This window comes from Drosophila melanogaster, chromosome X (assembly GCF_000001215.4).
Source record: "Drosophila melanogaster chromosome X".
NCBI classification, from domain to species: Eukaryota; Metazoa; Arthropoda; class Insecta; order Diptera; family Drosophilidae; genus Drosophila; species Drosophila melanogaster.
In genome coordinates, this window is record NC_004354.4 from 4322484 (window position 1) to 4345120 (window position 22637).

The following is a 22637-nucleotide window of genomic DNA, read 5'->3' on the forward strand; positions in this document are numbered from 1 at the left end:
TTTGAGTCCGTGCTAGAGACTGCAAGCTGTGCCACTGAGGTTAACAGAAGCCAATCGATACCAAGCGCAAGCACTGAAATGTATCGTCGAGAAACATCGGTGGTCAATGCATTCGATGCTTTTTTACATCACTAACACTCGTGCGAAACGGACGCGAATTTTCATTTGTGCTGCGGAAACCAACAACAACAGACAACAAATAAAAACAAACGAAAAACAAAACGGTCAAAATTCCGTGTAAAAAAACTGAAGCCTTGGAAAAATAGAACGAAAAACATAGACGCACTAAAAGCTCAGTGAAGTCCTTTGTGGGCGAAACCGTATAATAAAATAAATCACAGCCACACGCGCTTTCTGTAACTCCTTTTCGCCTTGCCCTGCTCTTGTTTTCCCTTTTAAATATTTTTTTTACGAGTTGGTTTCCCGAGAATTTCCCATACTCGCGCGTGGTAAACAAGACTCATTTTTTTTTTACAGTGTTTGTTTTTTGAAAGTGCAGAGAAGCTGACAAGAAAGAGATAACAACATAAAAACAGAAACAGCCAAAGAGTGGCAACAACAAACAAACCAACCAAACGGAATCAAAGTCAAACAAACGCGAACGCGAAGGAAGCTTCAAAAGAGAGACAAGAGCGTGAAAAGGAGGTGGAGAGGAGCTGCGGAGAATCTAAGGTAGGAGGCAGATTGCGAAAAATACGTTTTTTTGTTTTTTGTTGATTTGCATTTGCATATTCAAAAGTTCTCTGTTTTGAGGGTTGCAGAAGCGAAATTAGTTTTTAAAGCCCGCTTAGTAGCCAATTTGCCGGAATTGCACATTGGAATTCAGTGTGTTCCTAAGTACATAAATCACTAAAAACTAACGGCAAAAATTCAAATAGCTTTCAACAAATATTTACAATTACTCATTGATAAAAGTGGTAATGTGATCCATGTGTAAGTTGTTAAATTATTTTCGTAGCGCATTTGTACGAATGAAAGACTGCAGTAAAAGTTTTCGATTGCATGCAGATCGCTTTCCGAGTTTAAGAAGAAAAGTTGTGGAAAACGTTTTCCTTCTTTAGAGACATCAACTTAATCAAATATCGAACAGCTAGTAAGCCATTGAAATCACATCAGTTTCTTTCTGTGCATCTGGCAAAGTGCTTGATTGTTGATATTTCGAGAGGGGGTTTTCGAAAAGCGATCGGAAATCCAAATTGTAAATGATTTACCAAAAACGTAAACTTGGCCGTGACGAGGGGCAAGAAATGGTCGAAACGTGGGCTGGAGCGGAGCAGGAGCAGGTGAAATACATAAACAAACAAGTGCTCGAAGGAGGGTTAGTTGTGGGAGGGGCTACGCAAATACATAAGTATATGAATAAATAATATAAACAAAATATTAAATTAGAAGAAATTTACTTGCGCGCACGCCGACGCAAACACGAACACAAGGTGCTGGTTGTTGTTGTTAGGATGGTGTGGATATGTGGTGGGGAGGGAAAAGCACACATAAAATTGAAGTATTCAAATTTACACACGCAAAAAACGACGTCGGCAGAGCAAACAACAATTTGCCAGTCCGCCAGCCCTCTCGCTCGCACCCATCCGCACTTGGTCGCCGCGTCTCGCTCGCACTAACGACGGCCACTTGTTTTGCCCTCTGTCGACGTCCACGCAGCCACTGTGCACTGAAAGAAACAAAAGACATGGTACAACATATTCATGAATCGCTTGTAAGATTGATATTTTTTTATAAACGCTCACTTTTCTGTTAACAATACAATATTTTACTCGAAAAATTTAAGAGTTTAAAATATTTAAACTTTAGTGTAAAATCACTGAGTTATTCGACACTGTTATTTCAAAATAAAAAAAATAATGATTTACGACCGATAAACAAAACAAATTTAAAAAAATTGAGCCGCAAATACTTTAAATCATCCAATTCCCATTTAGCTTTATCATTTTTTTTCTTTTTAATTTTGTAGGTGTTAATTAGCAAATACTCATATTTTCCATCTCTCGCCCAAGCTGCAAATGTGCATTATTCAAGCTCTACTGTAGTTCTACGTAGCTTACTTTTTGTGGCAAGTGTGGCGATCAGAAGCTTTATTATGCTTCTCCCTCATTTCCTTTTGTTTGTTTGAACTGCAACCGAGCGAAAGGGGGCGTGCCAGTGGGCGGTGGGTGGCCTGGGATTGTGCAATAAAGCTATAATAATAAAATAACAAACAAACCGTTAAAGCGAACGCCGTCGCACACTCATCGCACCCACACAAACGCACCATAGGTATTGGTGTGTGGCTGCATGATGGGGCGGAAGAAATGGAGAGGAGAACGGCAGGCGAAGGAACAATAATCATATTTGCACTTGCTCTCTCGCACGATCATCACCCACGCAGAAAGAGCGGGCAAGAGCAGCAGAGAGCGCCGGTACAGTAGTCATTCGTCGCACGTATATAGCTGGCCATAAAAGTGGATAGTCATCAATGTGTACTGTTTAGTTTCATAGCATTTATAGAGCAGTTTAGTTTGTTCAATATATTCATATGCAGATTAATTATTTAAATCAGCACTTATCCGTCTGCACAAAAAGGCCCCACTGTACTTGAGATAAAAGTTCTCCGTTGCTGGCTCTCCGTTCTCAGTTGGTCAGTGGTCGTCCGCCGGAGCTTTTCCCGTTAGTCCGCTCGCATAATATAATCCGCGATAAACAAGGGAACACGGCACGGAGAGAGAGCGAAACGGCAACGTGTTTCGTTTTGGTGTCAGTTTCGGTTTTGTTTGCCGCATGTTTACCCATTGTATTATTATTACCTGTTCTATTTCTTTTTCTTTTTTTTATGTGTGTACATTTTCACAGCAATCGCATATTTTTTGCAGTGGCTGTGAGCTGAAATACAAAAAATAAAAAAAACAAGTGCAACCAAATACAGTGTTACCTGTTGTGAGTAAACTTAAGGAAACGTGGAGAGAGCGAGAGAGTGCGACAGCCGACTGATCAAACTGTAAATCTTGCAATGCTCTTCAAACTGAAATTCGCAAGGCGGGAAAAAACAAACAAATATAAATAAACAAGAATAACAAACAAAAATAGGTAGCAAAAGCAGGAACAACAAAAGCCGAAGCCAATTAATTAAATACATATCTACGTAAGTTAAACACACAAGCCAACACGAACTATGATCAGGACACTGAGAGAAAAAGGATGCAACTGTTTGCTATTGCAAAATAAACTGAAGTAGCATACAAAATGACATGTTTGATTTTAGATTATATTGTGAATTAAAAAGTTCTTAGTCATGACATTCATATTTCGGGGTATCTTAAGTTCATTTGCAAGTTCACTGAGTCATCGCTTGCTTTTAAAATATTTATTATTCCCCAGAGACTACATTATTAAGTCGCAGGCATTATAAGGGATTTGAAAGGGCGGCCAAGCACATGCCTCATTTTGTAATAGATAGTGCATATGCATATTCCCAGTTCCGGAAATATGTATTGTTATCTCTCATATGGAAATTGCTTGGTAACAATTTATGGTCTTGTATGCAGTAAATAATCTTGAATTATCGTAAATTATCAAAAATCGCCGAGGATTACCAATGCGAAGATAAAACGTTGGAGTTTTCGCCCTTCATTTGTGCCTAAAAAAAAAAAACATCGCTTTGTTTTGTGCCTATATATAGAAGCCCGGGTGCAGAGTGCAGGTGTTTGGTTTGTTTGGTATTCGTAGTTTTATATTCGTCGATGAGTAGGCGAAAATATCAGCGGGCTGAATTACATTCCTAATTGCAGATTAGTTTGTTAATAAAAGTGTCCGTCCAACGTCGAGTCTCCGTGCTCCATTTGGCATATCCATTTGGATGATACAATATACATACGTACATACATACATACATACAATGAACACCATTGCCATTCGCACTTTCATACCCATTGCCACAATTATGGTTCGCATTGTATTATGCATTTATCGAGTTAAGGCCTTTGTGCCTACGTCGACTCAGTTCACCTCGCTTGAGTTGAGCCAGCGATTCCGTAATTCGGATGACATTGGGCCCTCCAATGAATGCCAATATTCGAAGTGAGCACACGGCGTATGCGTAATTTTTGTAAAGCTTTTCCGCACTTTGTATCATATTTACTCGACACTCTTTGTGTCCAATGAACATATCGTCAGTAGCTACTTGATCAGTGTTTATTAATTAAATACAAGACCATTTCAGTGTTAGGCTACTAATTATTGAAACAAATTAATCCCCAAGTACTTAATGCAGAGTTACAGTCTACAGTTCAAAGTAGAGGAGAAAGCACATTGCTGTGTGCAAAAGTAATGGGTATTTTATTGACCAAATACAAACAGTCATAACATTCTGGCAGGCTATTGGCTATTCACTACCAAACTGTCAATCGTGTTTGAATACCATTTCGAAATTAGAATGAATTGTGTATTTTGCGGTCCGCCGCAACGAAACTATAATGTGTGGGGACAGTCGTCACATTCGGATGTTGCAATCAAGTGAGTTGGAAAAAATGGGATTTGGACATGCACGTTATGAGTTTATTTCGCTTTAGTTTTATTTTAAAGCAAAAAGGAAATAAGAAAAAATGTAAAGTTTAAGACTGGTACAAAATTTATTCGAAATTTGTTTTTCGTTTAGGAAAAACCGTGGGCACATTAAAGATGAAATATATCTAATATACGCATAAAATTTGTGGTATTGTGTTGCTCAGCTACCTGATTCCTAGTTAATACGCTTCTCATTCGTCGTTGCACGTCCCTGGATGCGTAGCCAGAGTCCTTTTCGCATCCTTCAGCCAAATCAATACATTCTAGCATTTAGCAAAAAGATGGCGACCATGCCTATTCGGAGTAAATTGTCCTTCATTGGGGGTGTGGTGAACGATGGCGCCACACAATCGAGTATTCCGGCCACCACGTGGTATATGCAAGAACGGAAAGACTGCCATTTGACGGCAGCCATGTATAAGATCAGCCGGCGAGTAAAGCTCATTTTCTCCTTCAGACTCGAAACCTCCTTCTGCAGTTCGACTTCCAGTCCGGTTTGGCTCAACGTCTCCCGGTACCTTCTGTTGGAAAACGTTTTTTAACAAACGATTTTAGTGAGAACCTAGTGTCTAGTGACAACATACATCTCCAGGTGAATCAGTTCCTGTTCATAGTATCTTAGTGTCTCATAAGCAGCGTCCAGTTTTCGCTGTTTCTCGCCAAGCGCCACCGACATTTGATCGTTCTGCATGAGAAACTTATCCTTCATCGTTAGCAGTGCATCCTCCAGATCGGCGTTTTCATACTCCAATTGGAGGGCCCGCCGCTGCTGCTTGGCCAACTCGGCGGCTCCCTCGCGATAATTGGCCAGCTGGTGAAACATATCGCTGCGAAAGTTATTTAGCATTTCGTCTATATATTCACACTCCAGCGACTTGGAGGCTAGCTTGTTGTTCAGCGCCACTTCCCGCTCCCTCAGCTGCTTCAGTTCGGTGTCCAGCTCGGTGCAGTTTTGCATGGCCACGCGGAGGCGATCGATGGCCTGCAACAGCTGATTGTTCAGCAGCTGCCCACGTCGCTGTTGCGTGCAGATCATTTGGTTGCGCGTTAGCAGCTCTGTTTGGGTGCGAACGGCCTGCGAAGGAGAGCCAACTTACATGTGTTATATCTGTGTATGTACATACATATATGTACATCTGGTGGCTGCTACTTACATGGGCTTGGTACTTGCGAACCAGCGTGTGCAGATCGTTGACTTCGGCCGTTCGCCGACGCCAACATTTTGCCAGTAATATATTAAAGAACCTGATGGCCAGGAAACGGACTCCCGCATCTATTTCCAGGACATCCGCCTGTTCTGATTCTGATTCTTCGATCTTCGGGTCATTATCTTCTGGATTTTGGAGCAGATTACTATTACTATTACCAGCTGAAGGCTCACATGATCCCTTGGCAACCGGCAGCGGACTATCATACAAGTGGTGGATAATCGGATTGGAGCTGTTTAAATTGCGACTATTGTCATTGGGCAGTCCTTTTCCCTTCAAAGGCTGCGATACGAGTCTATTAAACATGAGCTCCAACTCGTCTGTGGTGCACATGCAAGAAAAAATACCACAAATAATTATTTGATTCATGCCAAATTAAGGCAAGAAGTCGTTTTTCTGTATTTTCGACTGAAAATAATCACTTATTCCATCTTAAAAGTGGCAAAAATTTGTCGAAATAGTGACTGTCATACCTCGTTGAGCTCGTAATTCAATTCCCAATCGATTGGCATTCAAATTTGGGAACTTTAATTTTTTGCCAATTTTTGCAAATTTTGATGATGTTACCCCTTATCAAAAATGTGAAAATTCACGAAAAAATTAATTTTTGAAAATCCATTTAAAAGTAATACGGCTAGTTAGCATTGGTAATTAGCTTCATAAAACAGTTTACTGTTCAGCTTTATGACCATTTTTAGCCAAGTTGTGATGAAAGCACTGTTCGAAGAACTATCGAATTTCTTAGTAAATTACATTTTTTTAATTTTCCGTCAAAAGGACCATAGGACCATTACTAATATGAATTGAGATATTGCAATGATGAGCTCGTTACTAAACTTTGAACTTTGGATTTTCTGTAAAGCTTAAAGACCCCTGGCCTCTTCTAAAAATGCACATTGATTGTCAAGCTCACCCATGCCCTCCTCCAACTGGCGATCCACGTCCTTCCAGTTAGTCATTGGGTCATTGAGTGTATCCACGTCGACGGGATACAACTCCTCCAGGTCCTGCTGATTGTCGAATGGTTGTTTAGTGTTTGACCGCTTCGGTGCGGACATGGTTGCCTATCCTAAATTAAGTCTTAAAATAATGCTGTGTTCTATGTATTCAATATCTTTATGGGTCAAAATGTGCCGAAAAAGTTATGTGTTAATGAAAATTTGTTCTGAAACTGTTTGAACCTTTATTTCGATGTGAATGTGTGCATGTTATCCTCGACGATTGACAGTCCAGTCACAGCAGTCTACCATTGGGATTTTTTTTAAATACATATTTTCGGGGATTCATAAAGGTGCTTTTTGAAGTTGTCTTCAGAGCGTGGCATCCACGTGTGGATGCAACTGCTTGAAGGATCCGTATGCGAGTCGAGTATGCCAGCTTAGCTTGCCTTCGAGGAATGCTGCTGGGTTTAGTTCATTTAATGGCTTGCCTTTCACTCATTTCCTCATCCATATACACGAATACCAACCAGTATGTAGTCGAAATATCAAACGAGAAAATTACATTATTGACTTACTGACGTTGTTGCCGTTCTCGTTTCTCTTGCTGTTTTGGGGTTTTGGTTTAGGTTTTCCTCCTTTTTTTTTATGGCCAGCGCGCACCGCACGCCATTTTGACAGTTTGAACGCTTTGCAAATAAACCGTTAGGAGGCATGGCGTTGACAGCATGGCATCGCGACGCCTGACGCTGCACTGCGAGAAAAATCGAAGCGAACAATTAGTTATGTTCTCGTCACTTAGCTGAATTAAACCAAGACCAAGTTATTTGTATAGAGTTACCCACTCATCCCATGCCCACATAATTATTTTGCATCATTTGAAGTCCTTCAGATTTTTCTACGTGTGCTGATAAATGTTTGCTGGCCGTTACTTTGTAATATCAGCGATGATGTGGGGTAAACGGGGGAAAAAAATGGTGGGGGGGACGACGCAATGCTTGGGGATTGGAGTTGCCTTTAGTGGGTAACATGTTTTTTTCCGACTGGGCAATTACCTGGCACACAAAACGGCGGCGGATACATGACAGAGAAGATTAGATACGACGCAGGGACTCTCAGATACAGATACGTTTGACGAACTGAGTTCCCTGCAGTTTGCAGCCTGCAACTGTTGGTATTTTCAAGAGTCAAAGTGGATATATAACTGGGTCTCGTCTCTATGATCAAAATACGTTCTATATTATTCTATGTATGTATGTAAGTAGGCTAGATATCCACACAAGCCCATTAATCTGTTTATCTTGCCCTGCCAATGAGGTTAAAATCGTGTTAGGCTCGTATCTGTATCTGGGCATCGATAAATGCCCAAGTGCATAGAGTAATTACTACTTTTCGCCATATTTATTCGAGAGGTACAAGTACTACTTGAAGCGAAAGTATCTCAAGGTATTCCGGCAGCCAGAAGTATCTCATGGCTTTCGCTTTCGATTTGATCAAAGATTGCTGCCGCAACACGGAGGCTAGCGAATAAATTCAACAAACCCAGGCCCCAAGGCACTGGCTTGGAAAAGCGAATGGGGGGTTGTGGGGAATGTGGAATTTTCTGGGAAATCAACGAAAATCGAATCAGGACCAAAAACACACGGACACAGACACACACCCACACTCACACACAAGCACAAGCACACGGACGGGCGAAAAGTGAACAATTTTATTAAAGCAGCGTGTTGCGTGAAAAGTCAAAAGGTTTTCCCCGAACCGCTGCTTTCGCTTGATTGACCAACTGACGGAATGGGCAAACTGAATGACTGAATGGTGGCCGATTGACAAATGGACGGGAAGCTACCTCAGTGATTATTAGCCAGAATAGTAGCTTATGTATGTATTTTAGGACATCATTTTTGATTGTTTAAACGATTGAGAACGAAGTTTGTGATATCTAAACATTTAGATGCTAACGCAATTTTAAAACACGGTGTATTCTAGTGCGATTAGCTTCTGCCATAGCCCAAAAAGTTGGCATAGTTTTAATTAAAATATCATTAGGCCAGCATAACGAATGTTTTTCGAGCCTTGGCAACGCACTAAGCCAGAAACCAAGGGAGCGGAGAGAGTGGGAGTGGGAAAGAGGAAGTAGTAGGTTGACTGCAAACATCATCAAACTAATTATGAACAAGCCGACCAGCAGCAGCAGTAGCAGCAGCAAGTCGAGTATCTTTTGCATATGAAAGCAGCTGGGAAATTGGAACGCTGTGAAAAACCACCCGCCCCCCCCCCTTCCAGCAGCACAGCCCTCCCGCTGCCCTGGCCACCATTGATTAAAAGTTTTCTGAAAAGTCAACACAGGAGCTCTGGTTTTTTGACCGGACCAAAATGCAATTTGCAGTGAAAAGAGTCACAAAAGTTACGCTGAATTATTCAGCGCATCAAGATGAATTTTTCAGCTGCGGAATCATGTTTTGAATGTCCAGGAAAATTGCGGAAATCTACACGGCGAAAAATGCGAGCACAGAAAATTAAAAGCGAAAAATCTGCGTTATATTTTACTCGCTTTTTTTTTGTTTTGTTTTTGGAAATATTGTTTGCCAACGGAATTGACTGTGGTAAATGTTTGTTTTGCATTTTCTTGTTGTGTATTTAAGCGAAATCGTGCGTGGGCGTGGCACTCTCTGTCTGCCGCCCCGTATTTTTGTGTATGCCGTAAAGCTCGAGAGCTTATCCCAGGCCGTAACCCTCCGTCCCGGAATTTCCCCAATCCCCACCCCCCTCCCCCCTCTATTAAGGCCTGCCCTTTTTGCAATTTCGCTGCTCATTTGCCAGCTTTTTTATTTGCATAGCCGTCGTCGTCGTCGTCGTCGTCATCGCTGTTTGTTGCTGCCTTCGTTAACTTTACCTTCGCTCCGCCTCACCTGGGCTGCTGTATTTTATTTTATTTGCATTTGTTTGTAAATGATTAACAAAGAGGTTAATGTGCACAGCGAGCGAGATAAACAGCGTGCAGGGAACGCCAGCTGAGTTTCAGCCGCTTTTGCCTTCATTTTTCCGCACTTTTTCGATGTGTTTGTGTTGCAAGGCAAGGGCAAGGCACTGGGTGGGTTAAGGGGGTGGTGTTGGTGCGGCAAGGATGAGGTTGAGATTAATACACTGCAAATGGCAGCGGTCTAAAATGTAACAATAGTTCCAAATGTTTCGTACTCATAATTAGTAGTACTTTATGTTAAGATTAATTTTTACAGTGCACTGAAAACATGTGCGTAGAAATGGAAATTTTGTTAATTAGACACCGCTCCTCTTTTTCCGTTAGTATCTTAGTGTATGTGTGTGTGTGTGTGTGAGTGGGTGGCATCATTGGGGATGCAACATGGATGACCTTCAATCACACACACACCCACACGCAAAACCATTACACTTGTGCTCGTGTGTATGCTCGGCTCGGTTCTTCTCTTCTCTTTTCCTTTCTTTTATTTTCTTTATTTTGTTTGATTTGGAAAATTAAGGCTAAAACTGCAATAGCTGAGGGATTTGAAATACGTGGGAGTGCATATGTACGCGGATTTCCTGCAAACCATTTCGATTTTGATACATATTATCTATTTTCTTTTCTCTTTGCAGTTCAGTACATTGTCGTGCTGCCATCAAACTAAACTAAATGTTGCGGTAAGTTTATTATCTCTAAAGGGGTTAAAGATGAATGGATGAATGGGTTTGCACAATTTAAACAATCATGATTACTATTTGCTGAATTTATTCCAATCAAAAGAAAATCGCAATCGCGGCTGTAAAGTTTAACCGATAGCCTACCGCCACTCTGTTAGTTGTTTTGGTCTCAGCTTTTCTTTGGCCAACAAACCCCCGACAACTTTTGAGCATGGTGAAAAGTTTGTTTTGGTTTTTATTATTTTATTATTATTGGAGTTGGTTCGTTGGTTTCGTTGGTTTATGTATGTATATTTCATACGCCATGTATGCCCCACACACGCATTGCTACACACATGCACACGCACACAGATACAGATACAAATACAGATACAGATAGAGATACACACGCATACGAATGTTTTGTCATGGATTCGAGTCGGCACGCCTCAATGTATGCAACACACTTGTGGCTCATGTTGTATTAATATAATCACTTTGGGAATTTTCCCCGACTTACCAAGGGAGCACTGAGGAAAAATCTGTGCTTTAAATGCGATTGATTCCCTATTTAGCTATATAAACAATTTAAAAACATTGCATGCAATGTAGCATAAACTGAAAAAATTCGTGATCGATTGCGGTGAATGTGGTAAACAAACTTTTCCCACTGCTATTTTGAAATAAACATAAGCAAACAGTAGGGGTAATGTTTACCTTTTCTGAAAGCAGATGCCAAACCCTTGATGTATGTATGTACGGATGTACCAAAAATATTTTGTGCTCAAAGTATTTCTCTCAGTGAAAAGCAGAAGCAACAACACGAGCATGTTAAATGGATATTAAACTATGACTACTGCGGTTTCCTGTACTTTTTTTTTTTGTTTTGTTTTAAGGGTGTTCTGGTCCTTTACTTTATCCCCCAGTTTGGCCAAAACTTGCCCATTATGTTCCAGTTGATGTTTTGTTGGCTACCGTGTCCGCATCCCTGATTATGACAGTTAAATGTCGTGCGGCTTGTTTGGCGAGTCTGTTTCTGTTTCAGTTTCAGTTTCATTTTCAGCTTCGGCTTACGGGGCGTATGAGTAATCTGCACTTGAAGCTCCCTTAACCTCAAAACTGCGGACAACGAGAGAGTTTCAAGGAAAGGAGAATGGTTTAAAGAGATTTTAATGTTGGGCCACGATTTCATTGATTTTACAAAAGACTAGGCTACTCCTAAAAGATATCTATATAGATTTCTATTGAACAAATTACAAAAAAAAAATAAAATAAAGCTAAGTAGCGAAACTCGAGTGTATGTTTATATTGACTTAACGTTAATGCCTCTTAATGTTATATTTCCTGCAGTAATATTGCTCAGGGCTATGATTTATAGAAAGTATTACCTACTAACGATAGTTGGCCATCTCTATTAAGATGAAATAACTTTGGCAGCGTATTCGGCAAATGTTATTAGCACAAAAGTTTTCTAATCTCACTTTTGGCTTTTCCGGTCTACAGCAGAAATGCCCCGCCCTGGAAAAATGCCCCATCCCCACATTTGGAAACCTTAGTTTTTGGGGCCTTTATTTTAGCCTCGTTTTCCTTTTGTCATAATTTGGGCATGTTAATTTGCCGGGCTTATGGCTTTTGAGTGGCGTGCCGTGCGTATCGTTGTCGACCCTCAAACGCTGTCCCTTTTCCCCCTGCCCTTCACGCACCCAATTTTCCTCAGTGCTTTCCATGGCCAGAAATAACACACAGATATCAGCAAGAACACACACACATATACACACATACACACAGACACATACGCACACACTCAGACAGATGGATGGGTGGCCATCAAAAAGTGTAGCATACAGTTTTGCGTCGCTTATGTAATGCAATGCTCTAGCATCTGACGTTGTCTGCCTTGACTTTCATGCGTACGCACACACACACAAGTGTGCGAGAAGAGGAACGAAGATAGCGACAAAGACGCAAAGAAAGCAGGAGAAAGTGTTAGCGGAACGAAGGGAAAGTGTGAGGGAGGACAGTGTGTGGAATGCACTATAGGCTGAATGGTACCTTTTTGTGGCCAAAATTAATAACATCAAAACGGAGAGAGATATTTAGTTTCTGTTTTTTTGTATTGAATTACACTATGCCATATCTTATGATGATACTAGAAATTGTGCGCCCCTTATATTTTTTTGTGGTTTGTAACTTCAGAACGGATAAATATATTCAATCTTATACTAACATAATGGCATAATCAAAACTTAGAATTAGGAACTTTTGAAAAATTCAGCCTATAGTGGAATGGACCTGGCTACGTGCACATACCTACCACATTAGACGCTCGTCTAATGTTGGCGTCATTAGCCGCGCCACCCATCCAAATGTAAAAAAAAAAGAACACCCCTTTTCCTTGACCTACGCCCCCTCTGCCAGCTCTCCCGCAAACTTTTACCTTATGCCCAAACTTTTCACCATGTTCATGCCTTTGGCAAGTCTTTCCCACTGACTGAACTCTCGCCAGGCAATTTGTGCACTTATATATTGCTTTTCTTTTTGCACAAGCACAAAAACTACTTTTCCAGTTCACATGCCATTTATTAAAGTTGCATTGCAAATTATAATATACATGTCTTGACTGCATTTCTAACTATTTAAGTTGCATTAGTGCAAGTTTAGTATGTCTTCATCCATATTTTGTATGTATATAGAATACAAGTATATAAGAAGTATTTGATTAAATAAGGGAATCTACTCTTACGTTATTCTCCAAATCATTGATTTCTTCTGCCGAAGTTAACGTATTACTTGGCTGGACTTGTGTGGCATTTGGCACCTCCATCGCTGCCCAAAATCCAAGCCCCCCCCCCCCCCTCGAAACCATTCCCTCGTAATGCTGATGACATCGGTGGCACAGACTGCACTCAAAACAGCGAAACTCGGGGCAATCTTGCGCAGGCGGCGCATCTCATCAGGCCCAGGAATGTGGAATATAAAATCATGATCAAGGGTCTGGCGGGGGTGTGAAGAGGGCAAGGGGAGAATAATGGCGTCACTCACACTAACACATACATATACACACGCACACACACACCATTTTGTTGACTAATGATTTACAAAATATCCTGCTGAGCTGCCGTCACATGCATGGCGCACAAGTCAGTCCGTGAGGAGAAGGACACCACTTGGCTTCTCCTTACACTAAAAAAAAAAAAAAAAACCAAAAAAAAATGGGAAATGATTTCAGCTTTTTCATCTGTTCTTATGCGCATTTAATGTGGCGATTTTCATTTGACTCAAACGGGCTGGCATGGACAAACATTTATTAAATTGCCAAATTATTCATTATATTATATTTTGTTGCTTTATTTGTTGCATTGCGCTCTAGTAATGTGTGTTATATTTATTTCTTGTGACAGTGTGTGAAACATTGTAGCCTTTTCCTTTTTTCTTTGGCTTTTTATCCCTCGATTTGATGGCAATTACCAACAAGCATCGACGGCATCAGAATTCAACTTCTAATCGGAATGGATCAATGTCAACGGCCCCATTTTGGAGGTGGGACATATTCACTTCTGTCTCGGTCTTCAATTAGAGCGCCAAGTGCAATCAAAATCGTATGGCGGCAGCCCGGGGTTTTTGGGGGTTTTTTGTTGGCTCCAGTTGTTTTTTTTTTGCTGTTTTTTTTTTTTGAGGTCCTGGGGCGTCCTGGGAACATTGGGGGTCATCGGGATGCGGAGATGACGATGCCAACGACGTGTCTATGGCCGGCACATGAATGTGTAACCATGTCTAACACATTATTTACACAATACGCCCAAGTTAATTGGTGGCGGGGCCAAAGAGGGGCTCCATGGCCATCTTCATCTCCACTAAGCCTCTCGCACATCAGACATATTTGTGTGCTGTTTATAAATGGATACAGGATTCCACGCAGGACATGGACTGACTGACAGGCGGGCGGTCGAGGGAAACGATAGACAGTGGGGCCCTTTGGAGGGCCTACACCCGTTCTTCCGTTTCGTCAAAGTGTGCTCAATTAATTATTTGTCATTGGTTTCCCCACAGTTCCTTTCAATCCCTTTACTTGTCACCATTGGAGTGGCGTTTTGAGAAGCAAATTATCGTGGCGTTTAAAGGCTTTTGAGCTCGCCGAATGGAATTGCAAATGAATTTAGTTGAATATTACGCAACAAATCGCACAGCCAGCGATTGCCACAAACTATTGAGAAAAAGGTTCATTGAACCGATATTGTTTGTTCGCATGTATTGTGCATACATGTGTATGTTGTGTCTGAAGTAAGTTCTCCGTAACTTGAGCATTTCAAATTGATGATTGTTTTGTGGGAACTGTTTTTTCTTTTTTTTGGCAATCAACGAAGCTAACACCATTGTGCTGGCTATTAAAAGGGAGGCTGAGTGGCTTGGTATTCATTTTCAACTCAATATTGACCGAGACAAAATATTTGGATGGTTTTTCTGCTTTTTTTATTCGGCATTGGCCGCCTGCCTGCCTTTCCACTCACTCCACTTTATGTTTTGCCCGATTTGCCCGGGTTTCCCGACTTTTTCCACGGAAAGTTCGTTGTCCTGCTGGAAGCGAAAAACAGATGACGGAAAAAAATCGCCTGGAATTCTCCTCTCGAGCTCCGCCCTGAATTTATGCTACAGTTATGGTTCTGTTTTGGTTTTTCCCTGTTGATGGTGCTGAAAATGATTTCCGGGTCGCTCATTAACTCCAAATTTGATTATATTTACTTCACGTTTCTTCCTTTTGGTCTTTCCTTCGCCCGCTTTTCCAGCAGGGAAAACTTGTGAAAAGAAAATAAATACACGAAACTGTCCACTCGAACTGGGGCTTTTGCATCCAACCTAAAAGCTACAACCTACAGACACGGGTGGCAAAAATCGCTGCATAGTTTAAGAATGTAAACAAATTATGGATGCTTAATCTTTTCGCTTGATATATATGATTTTCCTTAGTTTAATTTGCTTTGTGACTCGCAATTAAGTTCACTGAATTTCATCCTTAATATCTTCACCGCTGCGCGTGTAATTCGATGAGCTTAACCTTTTCGATGGTCGCCTTGGAAATCCTAAAAGGCGGCGAAAGGGTAAAAATAAATTAACACAAACAATGGCCGAGTGCGCAGCATTAGCAGCAACATCACTTTATCAAAATAATAAACAAAATGCGTAGTATATATACCTTACGATCAGAGCAAATTAACTTAAACGAGATTTTTGTGTGTGCTATGGAACCAAAAACATCTACATACAGGTCTACATACACTACATTGTATATATAAACGGGCGAAATAGATTTGAATTTCTATTAGCTCAATAGCTTTCGGTTCCAGCATTTTGATTTTGATTCTTTGTCGATCAAATGTTTTTCTTTTTTTTATTTCCAAATCTTTCACAACACTAAGTTACTTCTGTTTAAAGCATTCTGATAATTAAAAGCTGTTAAATATTGTTGTTGGGAATCTAAAGTGATGGACGCTGGTGTCATTTGGATATGACAGCCTTGAACTTGTGGAATCTGAGATAATTGGAGATTCTAGGAATAATAAAGTTCGGATGCCAATTATTTTTTAGCCTGAAAGCCGTGTTTGAGCCACAGATTTGATTAGCAAAGGAACAATGGACGTTAAGGTTAACGTGAAATACGAGGAACTAAAATCCTTGAATACACACAGACTGAAAATAATACATTTCGGTGGTACAAAATAATTAAGTGCACAACCTTGAGCTTAGCACTTGCAGTAATTGAATAATGAACAATACCTACTTAACCTTGAATAATGGAAATTTCATTACCAATTCGATAATTATATATGTATGTAAGGGAGATTAGTTTCGCCTTAGATAATAGTGCTAATATGAGAAGCACACAAAATCAACGATAAAGGAGTGGCTAAAATCAGAAGAGCAAATGCAGATGCCCTCTGACCTCTCGACCCCTAACCACACCGAAAAGAACTTTAGCACCCATTGCCACCCACCATTTTTTTTTTTTGCCGTCTGCGGGTAATTAACGCACATTAATATTTCAGCATTAACAACCTTCGATGCCTTTGTTTGCCTTTGACAGGCAACAACAACAACAAAACTCAACAGAAAAACAAAAAAAAAAAACAAAAAACCAAAAACCAAAAACCAAAAACCACCCATCGTCCCGAAATACTGTTAGATAAATATTTGCCATAAAAATAATTGTTGGTGGTGTTGGCTTTCGCTTCGCTTTGGGCGCTGCGAAAATGTTCATGAACCTCAAATGCGCATTCTTTCGGCTTTTATTGTTTATAAACAAATAACAGACAGCTAATAAATAAATCAAATTAATTTCGATTCCACTAAAATTTCAAAAATACTCAATTGGCTATCCGAATTGAAGAGAAAGCCGTTTTCCAGATGCGGTTGCCTTCTTCTACTTTCTTTTTTTTTACTTTACTCGTTTAATCAGATATCCGTTGTGGAGTTGCTCTGGTTTTTGCCTTGTGCAATATGGATGATGCTGGATGATGGCCTCGCAATCAATGTAAATAAATCAAAACACACCAACAACAACGTTTATAGTCGGGCATTCGGGGGCAAAAAAAAAACAAAATCAAGCGAATTGTATGCGAAAATAAATTATTATGTAATTACGATGCGCACATACACGCAGCTAGATATCGACTAACTAAACAAAATGTCCGCACGTGTAACGGGAAATGTGTTTACGATATATACCATATATATATATGTGTGTAGGTATGGTGTATGGTGTATACCCCAGCCCCAATAGACCCCCATATCGTTTAAATGATGCGTAGGCAACCGCCCGCCTGGAATGCCATTCAAATGACAGACTATAAATAGGCATTCAAACAAACAAGTTGGCCAAAGTGACTGCAATCGAATTCCCAGAACAATGCGACCGACAAAACGGGAGCGAATTTCTGGGAAAATAAAACCAGCAGTACAAGTAGCTCTGTGGAAATGTCAAAGATGCATAGTTTAAGGCGTGTGCTATCTACATTGAAAATTGCCCAGAAAACTTTCAGTAAAACCATATAAATTACCTATGCAAAAATTGAATTTTATTTCAAATCAAAGAACATCGTGGATTGGATGGGCAAGGACTTCTGTCTTCGCTCTCCTGCACATCCATTTAGTTTGTTGGCCTCCTCGGACATGAAGAAAATGAACTCAACTTCTCCTTTACCTATTTCTTAAATTTATTTTTTTTCAAAATTGGGTAAATATAACATTGCCAGTGCAAACAATTATCAGTTACCTTTGAGTCTTGATCTGAGTTTATCTCCATATAAGATGACTTTGTTATCCGATTAGCTCCTGTATAATTAACTCTCATTTCGCAGCTTTATAAGCACACTTTTGCTTACGAATCGCTCAATTGTCGCAGGCTGAACGATTCCAGGACTGTGTGTAATTACTATGACTTCGATTTGGTTTTCCCCGGGTCCGAAGGTCGACCTGATGTGCCGGGAGCAGGCAATGATTATTTGATTAGGCGACAGCGGCTAAGCTGATTACGTATACGTAATGCACCACGACCACCTGAACGCAACTGGGATGCACTTAACAGCAAACGGCTAATCAAAGTGGGTGTACACGATACACTGGCCGAAACATATATCAATACAAATTGGTTGCAATCTCAACTGCATTTCATATGTATGTTTGTTTGCCCTTTAAGACTGTGTACCATCAGACTGTATGCAATCTCTCAGTGTAGCTCAGTGTAGAACAGACTCTCGATTGCAAAATGGTTCTGGTGTTGGATGTCGCAATGGCGTCACTGTTTGTCCATTCAGGTGAAGGTTGCCCGTCTGCCGATTGCAAGGGCTGTACACTTAGTTAGTCCCTGCACCACTCAGTTAATTAGTGCAATTGGAGTAGCTGGTCGTAAATACGCTGCACTTCATGGATTGGCCCAAATTTATGGCATTGACACGTTGCAATTTAGCCAACAGCAGCTGCGTTTTTTTCCATAGATTTTGAGACCATTTAGATAAAGGTTAGTGGCAACAGCGAATTAGTTACTTGGTGGATTAGGGGCAAGAGTTGTTCGTTTCTTTACTGCGCTTGCAAAAGAGTAATTTGGCAAATGCACCTATGACTGGTGACCCTAATAGACTCCATCGAGTTAATAATATATTTTGCACACAAAACAAACAAAAATTTTTTGTTCCCAAAGCTAAGGAAAAAACCCACTCAGCAGTTTGTGTGGGGCGTGCGTATACGTAATGTAATGCAAAGGTATTAAATAAAAGTCCCTTTTGCATGGGAATCGGAAAATGAATAAGCAACGAGTACTAACGACGTTGACAATAAAGCTTACAAATTGAATAAACAGAAAAATATATATGTATGTATATATGTAGGTATATTTGCATTCTGACAAATGAATAAAAAAGGGAAAGAGATGGGTGTAAAGGGGGGAAATTTCCGAGAGCATTCTCACAATTCATTTGATTATATTACCTCGCATATTATCCACTTAAAGTGAGAGACAGGGATGGCAAGGGTTAAGCGGGTTGGGCGATGTCAATGCAATTGTCTCTTTCCCTCCTCCCACCTTTTTTTTTTTTTGTATATGTGCAATTAATGCGCTTAAAAAGTATTAAAATGACATTATGCTCGCAGCTTACAACTAAAGCTTGCAGTCACGAGAAAAGGATGAAAAATGTGAAGAAAAAAATACGAACACAATATTTATATACGGCGGGAAAAAGGGATAAAAAGGCGCTGGCGAAAGAGACAGATAGATAGATGGCTGCGAAATGAGACAGCAAAACACAAAGGCCAGCAAACATAAAGGACAAACTGTAACGAAAACAAAAAGGGAAAATGCGAAAATGCGAAACGGGAAACGGGAAAAATGAAAACAAACTTGTTTTTCCAATGCAGTCATCACAGGCAGCTAGAGAAAAGTTTTTGCGAAAAACCAAAGGCGGCGTGCACAGAATTACAACTTTGCGATGGGACGAAAACTTTTATGATGGAAAACTTCTCGGCTGCTGTTGGCATTTCCATCAGCCGTGAGTTTTTCGGTGGATGGAAGATTCAGTGAGGGAAATTCATTCAGGAGCCCGAAATCAGACGAACCTCTTCCTGCTGAAAACAGAGAAACACGAGACAGTTTGACTAAATGATAAACCAGCGCAAAACTTTTCGATTCTGTCGCTGACAATTGCCCTGCCATTCGGCGCTCCAATTTGTAACTTGATCGCACTTTTGTTCCATCCTGGTACTAGTATATCAACATTATTTACTTGTTTTGTTTCACCGACCAGACGCACATCCTTTCATTTCATTTGAATTAGAACTTATCGCAATCATTTAGTTTGTGAATAACTGATAAAGTAATGGCGATTATTTATTCTGATTTTTTTTTTGTTGCCTTGGCTTCATTATTCCTGTGCCACGAATTAACCCGACTCCTGTTTTGGGGGGGCGGCGACTTATCTATCCGGTTATCTAGGGCACATCGCATGTCCTGCGGTTCCGTCGACCTTGCCGCCTGCTATTTATACGGCAAAGTGAAAGTAAATCAATTCAATTAAAAGCTCATCAAATATAATTGTGCACGGCAATCGATAAAATGTCTATTAGACCTGCTCACTTAGTCGCAGGCAGCTCAATTCCCATGTCCAATTGCCATTGCCGTTCCCTCTGACCACTTTGTGTCCCGTAAACATAAGCGGCCATTTTACGAGCTCAGCGAAATTATCGACAAATTAGTATAAATGCCGCATGCCCCATGCCCCATAAACCAATACATCCATCGAAACAGGCTCGCCAGTCAGGCGAAGAATCTGGGCCTGGGCTTTCGGTCTCTGGGCCGTTGGTTTTGCATTTTTGGGCCGCTTTCCCATGCCGGAAAACCACGGTGAGGCCAAAGGTTTTTCACAAAACCTTTGTCGAATCACAACACGCAAATTGTGTTCTGCCCTTTGCATATTTTCATACTCTCACGGAGCGTGGAAACCACTGAAAAGTGGATGTACTAATTCAATTATCGGTGTCATCGTGAGCGATTTAAGGCTATTTCTCTTTGCCATTACGTTTGAGCTTTTTTTTTTTTTTTTTGTTTTTGACATGTTCTATTCGCAATAAAATTATTAACAGCATGCTTATAGTGACTCTAATAATTAATAATTTTAAAGAGCATTTCTGGTGACTTAATCTTGGGCAAAACAGAGAAGATTGAATTTCCATATTTTTTTTATTTTTTTTTTTTTTTTTGTTTTCGCTGCTGTTTTTGTTCCCGCACTGTCACAGATTTAATATGCACAATTTCACCGAAGGACCAAAAGGAAAGGGCATTCGTTTTTTTCGAGCTGCGTCCGCCCTATGATAATGTATTGTTTTGATTCAGGGAATTCGAAGTGTTTCACGGCCTGTGGGGCTAAAAATAAAACCACCGCCAGAAAAGGAGAGGAGCTACGTGCCGCAAAAGTCCGCCAACAGCTGTAAGCCATATGACAAAGTCTCCTTTCCCCATCCATCCATCCTTACTTTTTTTCTTTTTTTTTTTTTTTGATTTCGGTAAGGTTTTGGGGCCGATCTGCTGTCAATATTGTTTTGCTACGCTTTTTTTTTCCTGGCGAGCCACACACACCACCCACTTTTCTTTGTTTTATTTCGGTTTCGTTTAACTTCTTCTGACAGTTGCTGACAGTTTGTTTGAAGGATGCCCGTGCTGTCGCTCCGCCCATCATTCGGTTTTGATTTGCCAGTGCCACGCCCCTGACCCTGCCACGCCTTCCTCGATGGCGCCCGCAGCCCTTTGAGCCTTGCTGGGGTCCTCTTCTTTTCTTGACGGATGGTGCGTGCCTAAGCGAGTTTCTTGTCCCAGGACTTTGCATATTCCCACACATCACGTATACGCCAGGGTCACCTGTGTACGTTTTTCTCTGAAATCCTCACCAAATATCAACGTTTACACTTACACGTCTGTAGGCGTGAGAAATTTGGTCTAGTTTACTATGTATATTGCGTCAGTATTCCTTTTGATTTGTATTGTATAAAGTATACTTTTCTGATTGCTCTGCATTGTTTTTTTTTTTCCTCGATATTTACTTTCTAAGTTTGGAAAATTAAAAACGTACTTCAATCCTTTAAAAGTTATTTTACATGTTATAAATTATTAAAAAAAAATGCACTTGCTTGCTGAGCTTAATAGGGGTGCTTAGTTCATAGAAATTGAAATCAATCTAAGCTCCTGTCTATATTTAGAATGCCATAATGCAGGATACGTAAAGTACTACTCAAATAAAACAGAAACGTGCTGGTTCTTCCTGCTGCAATTAATTGAGAAAAGCTCATCTGGCATCATGGAAACATGCAAAAGTTTGCAATTTCCACAAAGCGGAATGACGCTGGAAATAACTCATGTTTGCAAACATACACAAAGCTGGCATCTGGCAATTTGTTAAGTTATTTTCCATATTTCCTGTCGTTTTAAAATGCGAAATGCATTTTCGGTCAAATCCTTTCTAGCCATCTCTGTCGCCAGCTGTCTGGCCAGCTCTTTCTCATTTTCAATTTGTGCACAGAATAATAGAGGACTTGTTTATCAGACGTAATTACTTTTGGTCCTCAGTCAAGAAAGTCGAGAGAGAAAAAGCCCATTTGGTTTTCGGTTTTGGATTACCTTTCCCGCTTGATTGATGTAATTGAGCGGGGCGCTTGATTGATTGACCAACTGACTGCATGAGACGAGTGTGCAGTGCCATCAATTTTGATGGATGCCCGGCGCCATCGGCAAGGTCACTCACACTCCACCCCATTCAACCCATCCCTAAATATTTCATTCGTGCAATCAGTGTTCACAGTTCACTGTTCGAATCGGTTGCCTCATTTCTCCCCTTTCTAGCCAAAGAACAAAAAGAGCAGGCACTCAAATATTTTACTACCTGCGATTCGAAGATGCGCATTTCCCTTTGCTTGTCTCATCAAATATTTAAATGCCAATTTCACAAATATTCTATGGCCGGCAAATTCAATTTCCTAAGTGTAATGGCCAACAGCAGCAACAATGGCAAAGCAAAAATCGCTAAAGCTGAACTTAAAAAACAGCAAAATTAAATTGAAAATAAAATGTAAATACAAATATAGTGAGATACTTACGACCAAAGAAAACTATGCAAACTATTCACTAGTGTGAAATCAAAACTACAATAGCAATATCAAAAGCTATTCGATAGAGTAAAAAGCTGTATGAATATTGCAGCAACGTTTTGCCGTAGACAAAGCAATTTTATTAACTGCAATTCTAACATAAATGTTTACAGATACCCAG

General features: G+C 40.4%; 2 protein-coding genes across 5 annotated transcripts in view; one reads left to right on the forward strand and one right to left on the reverse strand.

The window, feature by feature from the left end:
- The first annotated feature begins 142 nt into the window (after positions 1 to 142).
- norpA (no receptor potential A) overlaps positions 143 to 22637 on the forward strand; it is a 42783-nt gene continuing 20288 nt past the window's right edge. For 2 of the 4 annotated variants that reach the window (NM_001014720.2, NM_167008.2), the window contains exons 1-2: positions 143 to 672; positions 10313 to 10357. The gene's annotated coding sequence lies outside the window, so the exon portion shown is untranslated. Of the gene's footprint in view, positions 673 to 1125; positions 1319 to 2864; positions 3134 to 10312; positions 10358 to 22637 lie in introns of those variants that run through there. The other 2 variants (NM_001169190.2, NM_001297931.1) reach the window with 2 other exon arrangements.
- Positions 4597 to 6974, reverse strand: CG12693 (uncharacterized protein). Its single transcript, NM_131933.2, has 4 exons — positions 6676 to 6974; positions 5709 to 6082; positions 5139 to 5629; positions 4597 to 5075 (listed from the first exon to the last, which is right to left on the reverse strand). The coding sequence occupies exons 1-4, from the start codon at positions 6818 to 6820 to the stop codon at positions 4808 to 4810; spliced, it is 1278 nt and encodes a 425-aa protein (NP_572161.1). The 5' UTR covers positions 6821 to 6974; the 3' UTR covers positions 4597 to 4807.

Excerpts from the sequence above, each read along its gene's own strand:
- CG12693 (NM_131933.2), bottom strand. The coding sequence starts at position 6,820 with ATGTCCGCACCGAAGCGGTCAAACACTAAACAACCATTCGACAATCAG. Across the intron at positions 6,083-6,675 it reads CCAGTTGGAGGAGGGCATGG|ACGAGTTGGAGCTCATGTTT; the intron begins GTGAGCTTGACA and ends TGTGCACCACAG. Across the intron at positions 5,076-5,138 it reads GAACTGATTCACCTGGAGAT|AAGGTACCGGGAGACGTTGA; the intron begins GTATGTTGTCAC and ends GTTTTCCAACAG.